The sequence below is a fragment of the Ambystoma mexicanum genome, chromosome 1p (genome assembly GCF_040938575.1).
Source record: "Ambystoma mexicanum isolate Mex_15411 chromosome 1p, UKY_AmexF1_1, whole genome shotgun sequence".
Classification (NCBI taxonomy): Eukaryota; Metazoa; Chordata; class Amphibia; order Caudata; family Ambystomatidae; genus Ambystoma; species Ambystoma mexicanum.
In genome coordinates, this window is record NC_090921.1 from 1,071,768,630 (window position 1) to 1,071,781,286 (window position 12,657).

At 42.8% G+C, this 12,657-nt stretch overlaps 1 protein-coding gene across 2 annotated transcripts in view; it reads right to left on the reverse strand.

Moving 5' to 3' along the window:
- Positions 1–12,657, reverse strand: part of PEAR1 (platelet endothelial aggregation receptor 1) — a 390,559-nt gene that overhangs the window by 45,720 nt on the left and 332,182 nt on the right. For both annotated transcript variants that reach the window (XM_069604561.1, XM_069604559.1), the window contains exons 18-19: positions 5,417–5,545; positions 1,919–2,137 (exon numbers count right to left, since the gene is read on the reverse strand). In XM_069604561.1, the coding sequence (XP_069460662.1) occupies positions 1,919–2,137; positions 5,417–5,545 (348 nt within the window). The remainder of the gene's footprint in view (positions 1–1,918; positions 2,138–5,416; positions 5,546–12,657) is intronic.

Here is a 12,657-nt window from a genome sequence, read left to right on the forward strand (position 1 = left end):
CTTGCGGGCCGGAGTACTAATGGCACGAACTAATGGCACGAACTTAAGACAATAACATAAGATGCTGGCAATGTGTACACTTTTTTTTTTAACCAAGACTTTATAAGTACTGCAGCAGTCGTTTTTGCTTCATGGAAATTTTGACCCGGTGAAAATACCATGCAAAAGTGGCTTGCACTACTGAAAGGTTTGTGTGATAGGCCCATTGGGTCCTACCAAGCACGGGGAAGCGTGTGCATCTGCCATGCACAGCGAATCTGCTCGCGCCAGGTCATGCTTAGTAGAGCAAATGATAACGCATGATAAGAAACATTGGACAAGTTGCCCTCCACGTGACGGGGCACGCAAGACCGCAAGGTGAAGAAGATATCATGGAACCTCCACAACTCCGGACACAACCTCATTACTGTGACTTCACGGCCCACACGCCCCTCTGTCCACACCATGTACAAGCACTGGACCTAAACAGTGAAAACACCTCCCCCATCCCACAGGCATGCCAACAAAGAAATACTGACATGACAACTAAACCCATGCAGGCATGCAATATTATTGGGGTCATTTTCAATGGGGGCAGTGCAGGAAATCTAGAAGTAAAAGCTAGACATATTGCTTTTTTGCCTTAATTTTCTATATAATTCCATTATGTTGCTTACGCAGCTTTCATGAAATGTTTTTTCAAATTCTGGGACATAAATCCTTACGCCCTTACAAGACTCCAAATGTAAATCCTTCATGGAAAGATTGTGTGGCCTCTCTTAAGTTCTGAAAGGCTACTAAAATAAGTCTTTGTCATCCGCCCATCAATCGGTTTCAGGGACATTTTTCATATCTGGGGAATAGATTCTTCAAAAATAGTTATGAAAGAAGGCTTGAGGTTGGCATTCGCCTGAGGCGTGCACAGTCTTTGGATCATAAGCTCAGACGTGGTCTTCTTTATTTGAAAGTGACTTTGAGTCATCCATTGCTGCATATTAACTGTGCATTCTTTTGTGGCGTTCTGTTGTATGAAGGGCCTTCCTTTGATCAAAAATATATTAAGTTTGCAATCTAACTCTGCCAGCCTTTTACTGCTGGGAGGAACATTTTTCTGATTAGCAGGAGTAAAACAGGGTTCACCTTAGCAACGGTATTTTGATGTTATAAATTCCCGGATCTCTAGGAATACCCGAGGCACTCAGTAGCATGAACACATGCATATCCCTCAGATCCCTGTTCACAAGCCAGGACTTGGGGTGTGGCTACCAGGTGCCCTTCATGCTGGGGAGGAATTGCAGTGATGAAGAGCATCACTTAAAAATAACTCCAAGTCAGAAACAGAAGTGGAGCTCACCGCTCATCTGGCCATGCTGTGCCCTACAATATGCACAATGATGAGACGAACCACCTTAAAAAAGATCCTTCAGAAAATTGATGGCCACTGGCTGTCAATTTAGTTACACACACATGAAAAGGTGTCAATGAAGTAATATTTAACATTCCCTATTCTGCGTGTGCCTCTACTCTTTTCTTCATTACCTATCCACGGTATTAACCTCTTGTGTGCCAATTAGTTTGCTTAGATATTTGCTACGGTCTTCCACACCATTTTATCTTGCTCTTGTCTAATGTAGTTAGAATGCTGCACTTGGCAATCTGCTTTAGCGGCCACCTGCTGAGCATGGTACTATCTTCTCAACACCCTTATTTGCCTGCTTTCCATGGAGACCGAAGGAGGCAAAAAAAAAATGCTTTTCCAAACGCCAAGTCCTGATCATACCTTTCTGTGGTGCTCCTATAGAACAGATATATTAAGTATACAACTTTTCTATATTTATATATCTGATGGAAATGAAATTGGTTCATTCTATAACATGCAAGATGATGTGTGTCAGATGTGCGCTAGATCCCCGGAATGCATGCCACAACCTCTACTCACCTGGCACTGCATACTCGGAGTTGACCATTCTCCCTGACGTGTATGCCACTGAGAGACTGCGGTTCTCTTTGCCCTTCTGCCAGTGGCGGTAACAAAGAAACATGGTGACCAGTGACACCACCAGAATCACCAGAATGATGATGCCGATGATGGCGCCCAAGGAATCGTACTGCGCCGGTGTTGGTGGGACCATCACCACAGGTTTTTCAGGCCGAAGGTCTGGGAAGATAGAACATTTTTTCATTAAATCTTTTTTACATACCACTTACTTAACACATCACAGAATATACTATGCTCCAAATGCCTAATTTTAAGCGATTTCCTGTTCAACACACACATCAGTTTGGGACACTTGGAAACAAATATGCCTTGTTTAGCGATCATACAAACATCTGCTTTTGATGATCTGGTCTGGTCACTTAGTTGATATTTAAATGACCCCAAAATGATCAGCTGACTACAAAGCAATCCTTAAGTTCATCACATATTTTTCTTTGGTCACACAATCCACCCTAAATTGCGCCAACATTGTATCTAGCTAGTCCCACGATACTCACCAATGGCCCTGAAAGCTCGATAGCCCTCATTAGAGCGTGGGGAGTTTTTTTGTGGCATTGATGCTGTCTGTAATTGCCATACCATGGTAGTCATGAACATGCATCCAATCACAGAATAGCCACCAACACCCTGTAAATGGATGAGCAGCCCCTTATATTCCACCGGCGTTATTTCTGTCAATCCTCATGCAGTTGTTACAACTTGTTCAAATCCTAATTTGGCTGTAGGAGTTGCCGGCTGTATTTACTACTAAAGGGGTCTGATGTGGTGGACACTAACATAGGTGATATTTGTATGTTACTAATAATGTTGACTTAAATGTTTCTGCGATCAAAGGATCAGAATATTCTGTTGATTTCAAAATACGTATTCTTTTGCTCAAATATAGCCTGTATTTGGCCCTAACAAACTAGTTAATGAGTCTCTAGAGGTCAGTGCTGGATTTCAGCCACTGTGCTTCGGCTGCTGCTTTCCCTAATGCTTGAAACTATGGCCTTGCAGCGGGCACAGCATCCTTTATGACTGAATTGCTGACTTGGGGCTCAGTTAGGACATAATTGCACATTGGAAGCCCTTCTGTGATGCCACAGATGAGAAAAAAGGTCATGGCATGGAACGTGATCAAGAGGGATTACTAGTGGTGAAAAAGAATGGGATACAGATCTTTCGGCCATCACCTTTGGAGTCTAGAAGATATTTATCATGCACGGAGGATGATTGTGGGTGGCCAGGGATGCAGCAGCTGTGTCTGTGCCACCAAATATTCTTCCACCTTTGGGGCCGTGTTCTGTATTTAGTCGTGTCTCTCCATTTAGAGGTGCATCTCGGACAATAGCTTCAACTTCGCTCTTCCTACAGTGAGCACTCCAATGAGTGTAGCTCGATATTTGTCTTTCTTGGTGGCAGGAAGTTGTTTCAAGTATCCTCTTTTTCATTTGGATATACTTTTCTGCTGTACTTGCTCACAAGTCGTACAGGTAGTAGACATTAGAAGAAGCCACTACGGAACATTTGTCATCAGGCCTAGTACGGTAGTCGCCTGTCTGTTTCCATTTCCTTCCCACTCTCCCTCTCCCTTCCTTATCTATGTCTTAGCTCTTGCACTATCTGAAATGTCGTCAGGCTGAGTACGATAGTTAATTTCACATCCTTACTGTTCATGGCCTGTAAGAATGTGGTTGTATTTTCCCTTGTTCCCTCCCTTGCTTTGAAGCGCTTTCAAACACATTGTGTATAGGCGCTATATAAATAAACGATCATATCACTAGCGGAGAACAAGAGATTTACCATTTTTCCGTATAGATTCCCTTTTCATATTTTCAAGGTCTTAACAAAGGGATGACTTTTACATTTGGGCTAACCCGTCGCCTTTTTATACCCCAAGTTCACTTTGATGAAGCATGTACTGGAACACATGACGACACCACACCCACAGTATGTCCTGGTAGACCTGGTTCCAGGATTGTTTGCTATTACTTGCCTCTACGAATAAGGATCTGCGTCAAATGTTTCAGGAAATGGGTTGCAAAGAGAAACATTGTTATTTAGGCTCTTTCAGCCGCTGCTCCTGATACCTGGGTCCTCAACTTTGTCTACGCGGAACAGTGTTCGACTAAAGTAACATGGATCTGCAGCTGAGGGTGAATAGGAAGACCTGTGAGTAGAATCTGTAGAAAGAAAGTGGGGATGGATGGAGAATCTCCCTGGGCCTAATTAGAACTATTGAGCTAACAATATAAATGTGCTATTTGAAATCTCTGTTATTTTTAAAATAAATACCACCTAATTATGAGTTGGAATCACATGGAAAGTACTGCATGGGGCAATTGTGGGTTATTTGCCCCGTGCAGTGCTTTCTAAATATTCAATGTCTTAAATATCACATGTGATCTCCATTCATTATTAGGCGATATTTTGAAAATAGGGAGGCATTTAAATTACCAAATGTTTTCAATGATGCCACCAGACTCATAATAAGGCCCTTAGTGTCCAAAAGGAAATGATGGCCCTTCCACGCTGACTGCCCAGCATAGCCACCTGGCACCCACACCATCTTTTCCTCTGGAGTAGTCAAAGACAAAGCCTATGTCTTGACTGTTATCATGCATGCACCTTTCTATCTGCAGCAGTCCAGGACCCCTCGCTGCATTGCTGCAGTGCCTTTCAGCGATTTAGTGTCTGATTGATTCTGATTGGGAGATCAGAGGAAGGGGAATGAAGGGGAAGGAGTGCAGAGACTGCCACAGATGGAAGCACATTCCTCTGTGAATCAGGTGTTCACTTTTATCTGCAACAGTCCCTCCCCGAACAGACCAAACAGGGCCCATGGCCACATTCTGCAGGCGCACTGCCTCACAACAGTTAACCTACACGCACAGAGTACTTTTGACGATCAGCACCTCCCTTAGAATGCAGATATTTTCTCCACTTGTGAGTGCCCTGTGTTCACAAGTTCTTTGTGAATGTGGCCCTTGGTGCTTCGACAGGTCAGTAGTTCTAAATTGATCCAGTCGTTTCTCCTGCGATGTCTCCTGAAAGTTGCCTCAGATATTAGACTTGGAGATCTTGTGTTATGGTCTCCGTGATTTTTGCAGGGTCAGAGAATCTGTTTCACAAATTAAAGTGGCATGTTAAACTACATAACGGATCTGGTGCCCTGATGGAAACATGGCTTAGTTTGCCCATAAAATAGCAATGGCATTGACATCTACTGTTTGTAGACCCGAATGCACCTAAGGGGAGCGATGCTGAAGCTGTTCAGCAAGATCCAGGAATTCTTTTCTTTCACGGACTCAGCAAGATTTGCAATGGTAACTTGCAGAGCTAAGAAAGTCAAGCTATGCCTTGCATTCCTCTGCAGTGAATAGCTAGAAACCAGAAATGGACAGAGGGCAGTGACGACTCTTTGCTTCAAAATGCTCCAATCACAGAGGAACTTACCTTTCTCGCAATGTGCTCCGCCCCATCCTTCTTCACACAGGCATCTTCCGGACACATGGTGACAGGTGGCATTATTGTGGCACTCACAGACCTGTTGGCACTGTAACCCAAATGTTCTAGAAGGGCATTCTAATGAGAAGATGGGAAAAGAGTCATTGCAATTTCAACCTTACATCAGAAACCACACTCCACTCATTTTGAAAGTCTTCTCATTTTCACTAGAACACTAATGATATTAATATGCTACATATGTAATGCTTTCTCCAAGATGTATGGAATACAACTTTATGTATACAATTACTATTACTTTATTGAAATTGGTACTCAACTTGCCTTGATTTGAGAGCTGAAGATCACACTCAGATTTCAGCGCGTAGGTAGCTACATACATAGATATATTGCCTCCCATACATATGTAACATGGCATCACAACTATTTGCTATATAAATCTATCTTATGCCTAAACAATGTAGCCCAAAATTTGAATGAATACACGACTTTTATCACAAGAAATGCTATTTAAAGATTACAACATATTTTGGGGGAAATTGTCTATTTCTGACACGTATTGTAAAATTGTTCACTTGTCTATACATGCATTAGTCTAACATGATGTTATTGTTTACAATCATATAGGTATCAATGCTATGTCAATTGGATGTATGGTATGTAACATTCAGCTGAGAGGCTTCACACGTTGGGTGCTCGAAATGCTAAACATCTGGATGCCCCTGGATTAGCAGATTAGCTCAGAGCACGTTGTTAATCTCAAGAAGGAAAATTGGAATCAGCCAGTCAAATGTGGATTCACACCCAGGGAAGTGCACTCAGCCAATCAGGTGGATGGAAATACAGGTGAGAACACAGTGTGTACCGCTCACATTTTCTAGCCACCTGAAGCCTTTTCCCCTGGTGGCACCATCTTGATTGTGTGGAGGTAACAGGGTGCTGTTGCCTCCCCATGCCCCCACGCTCCCCCTCCTCTCTGAGACATCACACACCTTTTCTCTACCCACCTCCATCCCTCCCCACTTACCTGCTAGACTGGAGCTTTGTGCTCTGGTCCCAGGGCTCTCTCCCATCCTCAGTGCCTGCCATGGAAATGGAAGAGGAACTAGGTCCCTTTTCTATTTGCTATGGCGGGAGCCATCTTTTTTTGTTTTTGTAGGAGATTGGGCTTGCGCAATACACGCAGAGCCCGGATCTCCCATGAAAACAAAAACACTATTTGCAAATACGGAGCACTGGGTTGTGAATAGCAATCACTCGCTTTTCTGGGGGAGGAGGGTGCTTCGCTCGGGTCTGCCTAAGCTCGGGCTGGTGGGCCGTTAACGGCTATCCATGCCCCCTGACATGGGGGTGATAGCTACATTATTAATTAACCTGAAAGGCATTCCAGAATGCTTTACAGAATGCAAGACTCCAATGAAGAAAACCAAGCCCTCCATCTGTGTATTTGAGAAATGCCATTTGCCTCCGAGTGAGGTGTAATGAACGTATCATAAAAATAACTTCTGAAATTTCACAAACAGAAAATTCCAGGAGAGACCTTTATATGCCCAAACAGCTTGCGTCTGGTGTCAGAAAATGCTTTTTAATACCCAAAGGGAATTGGGTGTTGTGGTGTCCAAATTATTTGATCTATATCTTGATTTCTCCAGTACGTGATAACTCATGGCTGTCAATTTGTATGGCATACTAGACCCTAGAGTAACATTATAAAATAGAGGCTTGCCATTTCTTATCTTCCAAGGCCAGAAGCTAAATAAAACATAAATATCACATTGTCATGCTAGAGCCATTCAAGCAAAATCATTAGCTATCCATGGCAGATGCAAAGTTGACCTCTGACCTTAAGACTTTGGGAACTCTTGTATTTGGTCAACTAACAGGAATATTAAGAGGGATGACACTAGATCAAGTGGTAACATTGATTCGTATCTTCAAGAAACATATTTCTAAATTGTACATCCATGTGAGTGAAATCCAGTGACCAAGCTTTTGTGTGTTATACATTCAGGGACATCTTTATAATAATTGTGATTTCAACTAAGTACCATTAGCATTTTGAATTCTCTCCAACCTTTCATTAGTGAATGGTATGAAGAAAATAAATGCATATTTGGAAACAAAAAAAATTTGACTTTCAGAAAAAAGATTTGGCGTGTTAGAAACACTTTACAATATTTGTTGTCACTCATCCTAGGGAAACACAAATTTGATGTTTGAAAACAGCTAATACAAACACAACCAAAGGCACTAATGTTTACAGTCTAAAGTATTGTTATCTTGTTGAAGTCATTACACAAGTGGAGGGATACAAAGGACTCTTTGCACTCCCAAATGAGAGGGGAGTTTCGGAATCTGACTCCATAAACACACCCATTATATAACTCCTCACAATATCAACCAATTAAAGATATGGGAGGTGAACTATTCTACAGATGGAGCCACCTGATCTGAATAGACACAATAGAAAGTATCCCAAATCACAATACCCCAGAATGAGTACAAGGTGTAGCAACGGGTCTCTTTATGCTGACACTCTAAGGAGTTGGACAGAAAACCAACAATACAACCAGGAGATCCAATTACATCATGAAGCAAATGTTTATTAGTTTATAATGCGCTGGAACCCGCAGGTATCAGGGCGCAACATATATGACATAGACCACACAAACAGCTAACGATTTAGATGAACAACAACGTCTTAAAACGTTTCCTGAAGATGGTGCTAATTTCTTCCATACACATCTCAGCAAGAAGTTTGTTCGAAACCAGCCCTGCCTGCACCGTGAAAGAGCGTCCATTGCCTCTAACTCGTTTACATCTAGGCTGGGCCAGTCGCATCGAGTCCTTAGACCGGGAAACTCTGATATGTTTTTCAAGTATCAGACGTTCTTTCAGGTATTCTGGTGCTTGTCCGTATAAGCATCTGTGCACAATGGTACTCATCTTAAAACATCTAAATGAGAGGAAGAAGCAATTATCAAGGCCCCAACCAGGATTTAAATAAATAGGAGTATTGGAAACCCAGTGTTTAGAAGCACAACTATAGTGCCTACAAGTGGATTTGGTTCCTGGTTCACTGAAGATGTTGCAGATAGAGGGAAGACATTTTCCTGAGGGAGTCATTGAGATTGACCAGTCTGCACAGAGCCATGCTCCCTTGTATCTGCTAAAGAAATGTAAAAATGTAAGTGTATGGAGACTCTTAAAGAACATTGACAATTACATCCCTATATAATCTGAATGATATAGTGCAGGTGATATTGACCTCTGTTAGTTAGACATGAATAAAGTACATTCTCAGGCCATTGCAGAAGCAAAAGGTCTAGCAGGATGTGTGAACAGCAGAATTCACAAATGAACAGTGTTATTATTAGGTCTGATGCCCTGTATAAGCCTTTGTTTAGATGTCAAGTTACTGTGATTCATACTGTGCACGCTGCCATTTTCATGGTCTCCATTCGCCCATAAGAGTAACTAATGAGTACATTTTGCATAGTCCATAAAGGAGCTGAAAAGGGATGCAAATAGAGGGAATATGATCCATGAAGATGCGTGAATCAGATGCTCCTTCTGTTTTCAAATGTTATGAATTTTAAAGCAACCTAAAAATCAAGTATTCTATATTTAGATGCCCTGAAGCCAAATAATGAATATTTGGATTTTTCCTAAGTGTAACCAGCGGCCCCACGGGGCCCGGCTAGTAGGAGCTACATGCTTGTCCCCTAAGGGACTCTAGGAATAAAGACGCAGACACCAGGGTAAATAAAGTATTTTTAATAAATGTGTAGCGTGTGTTTTATTTGTGTGTGTGTGTGTGTGAGTCTGGATTAAACCATCCAGCCTGCCATGGGGCTGGATGGTATGTACATAAAGAAAGAAAAAGAAAGAACAATAGGACAGAACTCCCCTACCAAGAATGGGATGGGCACGGGAGAAAATAATCCAAAGAGGATTTAAAACAAAAGACACTTGCAAAAAGACAGCTGAAGGGGAGAGAGAGAAAGAAAGGAGAAAAACAAGAAGACTTCCATGTGGTGGGGTCACTGCCTCAAGCAGCCTCCCAGTGCCTAACTCCTGAAAATGGCACCAGACGGCCCCAGACTGGACTGACCCGTCTATCCAGGGCCAGGGAATGTGCCAGTTTCTGCCTGGGCCAACCAAGAGCAGCCAACCCTGGACTGCATGTGTTGGGTGGCCCAGACCAGGCTACCCAGCTGTGTCCCTGATGGCCCACCTCGTGGACGGTGAGGTGGGCCCTTCAAAAAGCTCATCCCAGTCTACGTATGCTCGGTGCAGCCCGGGAGGTGAAGCGTGCAAAGTCCTCTCCACCTCAGCGGGTGAATCGGTGAAGATAAGTCTCGGCTTGGCCTCGCCAGCCAGCACGGGTGAAGAGAAAGGGAGGAGGAAGTCTGGAGCTGCTCCGTTGAGTGGCCTGGGTGAAGGAATCCCTACACTGCCCAGCAGAGCAGCCTGGGTGAAGACCATGCCCCCCCTGCATCTACCGATGCATCGCTGAGGGGCAGGCCAGAATAAGGCCATGCCGCACAGCAGTGATCAAAGGCAAGGAGGGGGAAACAAGGGAAGACAAAATAACTATCTTACTAGGCCTTGTGTCAATCAGATCACGCAAGTGCAGGGAGGACGTAAGTGGAGAAGTGCCGGGGGGAGGGGAAAGGGGAAGTGCAATTAACTTACAAGTGCAGCCACTGGGTGGCTCATTAGTGCAGAGAGAAGAGACTGTAGGGTTGCAGATACAGACCATTAAGTGCTGTTGCCATGAGGTGGTGGGAACTGTCCCTGACTTAGGCCACAAATGGCTGCTCCATGGCTTGCTTAGGGCCACGAAACAGGGGCTACTAAAGGATATGATTTTGCTACATTCTAAAACTAAAATGACATTGTCTCTTCCAACACTTTGAAATGAAAACCTATTTAAATGCTGTTAGGATTGTTGATTTTACCATTCAAGATAAGTGGACATGTTTTACTAATGTACTATTCTTAACACACATTTGCCTGTTGATGGGTGGCTATTTGTTTTGAATAATGGGATGCCATTTTAATCCTATATTGACTATTCTAATTTGTTTGAAAGATAAAGCCAGGCAAACAGTATTATTTTGTTCACATTTCATTGCTAGGTTGATTTTGGAAGCAGTGTTTTAGGTATTTTTCCGTTGTATTATGAGTGGGGCTTCATGCATGAACTATTTTAAATAAAACTATTATTATTAAAAACAGCTTGTATTTAGTCTCAGAAAATGGGAGTGGAATTGGGATGTGTCAGGCCATTATACCAGTGACTTCAATGCCTGTAAAAAGGACCTAAAATAGATAATTGTACACATCTTGTTTGGGGGTAGAAGCCGAACGTGCTAAATCCCAAAACTATCTTCCTCGTGCTAGTGTTTACTGTTTTCTTAATTCTGTTTCTCATCTAGAAAGTTGGGGTATATAATGAAATATCTTTAATTGGTTTTCCAATATGCCTCCTTATAAGGCATCTACAGCTTCCTCTAAAAGAAAATGGACCTAGCTCCAGTTACAGCAACACTAACTCCCTGGGTTCGATCAGGCTTTTCACTTGGGCCGCTGGCCTGTTAATACCCGCTCCAGCCCCTGGAATGGGTGCTTAATGCCACATTAAAGACTATGTATTCCATCTCACCATGATCATCACAGAAATGGAAACATCATTTGATCAAATCTGCTATAACCCATATGAAACATCTCATATACCAGAAAAATCAAAGATAGAGAATCTTTAGGAATATGTGCAACACCGTCCACAATCTTCTTCCCAAACTACTAGTCAACAGATTTAGACCAATGAGAGGAACAGCAAATGGACCAGCAATAATAAAAGAAAATCTTCATCTTCTTAAACTATTGCCATCAAGTGGTATTGACACTCGCTGCCATCTTTGCTTTATATGACACAGTGGACCATGACATTTTGATGAAACAGATAAAAGAATTGAGGGGAACGGGAAATCTCATGAATTGCTCTAAGGGGGATCCAATCAATCCTCCAAAACTACAGACAAGAGATCAGAACGTGGCCAGGCTAAGCAAATAGGTTTCTCAAGAAGTGCCGTAGTTCCCCCCCCCGGGGCATTAGCTTATGCGGTAATGGCCCACAGGTGAGGGGCTTATTGCCATTAGTACCCCAGCCCGTTAGACCAGGGTACTAGTGGGTTTTTGTTTTCAGCTTCGAGATGCGTTGCGTTTCACAGTCGGAAAAAGAGAAATGTAAAAATAAATGCAGCGTGGACATGAACACGTAGTCCGTACTCTCTTTCAGTGGCGGCCATAGTAAACAAAGAAAATGGCCGCCATTAAAGGGTAGTAGAGACTATAAGTGGTCCTTTTTCCCTTTCCGTGGCGGCCATATTGCAAAGGGAAAAGAAGGGTAAACAAAACAAATGACCGTCATGGAACAGGGAGAAGGGACATCTAGTCCCTTCTCCCTTTCCATGGTGGCTTTATTGGAAAAACGAAGATGCGGGGCACAACCTAACCGGGCTTACCATAAGGTAAGGCTCGGAAAACAACGAATCAGTGCTTACATTGCAATGAAAGTTTGGCGCACCGGGTAATAATATTATATGTGTTTTCGAGTTATCAAATAGCATCAAATGCACACTAAAAGCAACTAAAGGCAACCTCACTTAGAAAAAAATCAAACAAAAAATCCAGCCTAAAAAGGATAAAAGAGAACTGCCTGTAGGAGCAAAAACAATAAAAACAAACTTTATTCAAGTAATAATGTGAGCACCAAAAGGGTTTGGCACACACACCATTTGTTCTGGGACTGAAGATACGCAGTCTGAGAGAAACGTGTCAGCAATACACATTAATATTATTTGAATACATTTTGTTTTTGTTTTCTCCTGGTGATGCAAAATCTATAAAACCTAGAATCACATTTTGAGTCCCCTTTCCCCACCTCCTCTCAGACAAAGCAGCCAGGCAGATCAGCTGCCAGCCCGCCATGCTCTGAAGGAACCAGCACTACAAATGTACCACAAAGTGGATTCGACCAGAGTCTGGTTTATGCCACACCTGGACCTCCGCACCCAATGTATATGCTTTTCTGAAAAAAAGCACAAAGTGGTCACAAGGTGGCCTGTCTAGTAATATCTAACATCTGACATAAGTATATTGACAATGTCAAGCCTCCACACACCCCACTGAAAAAAAGTGACGCTGAATCATGAGGAGCCAGA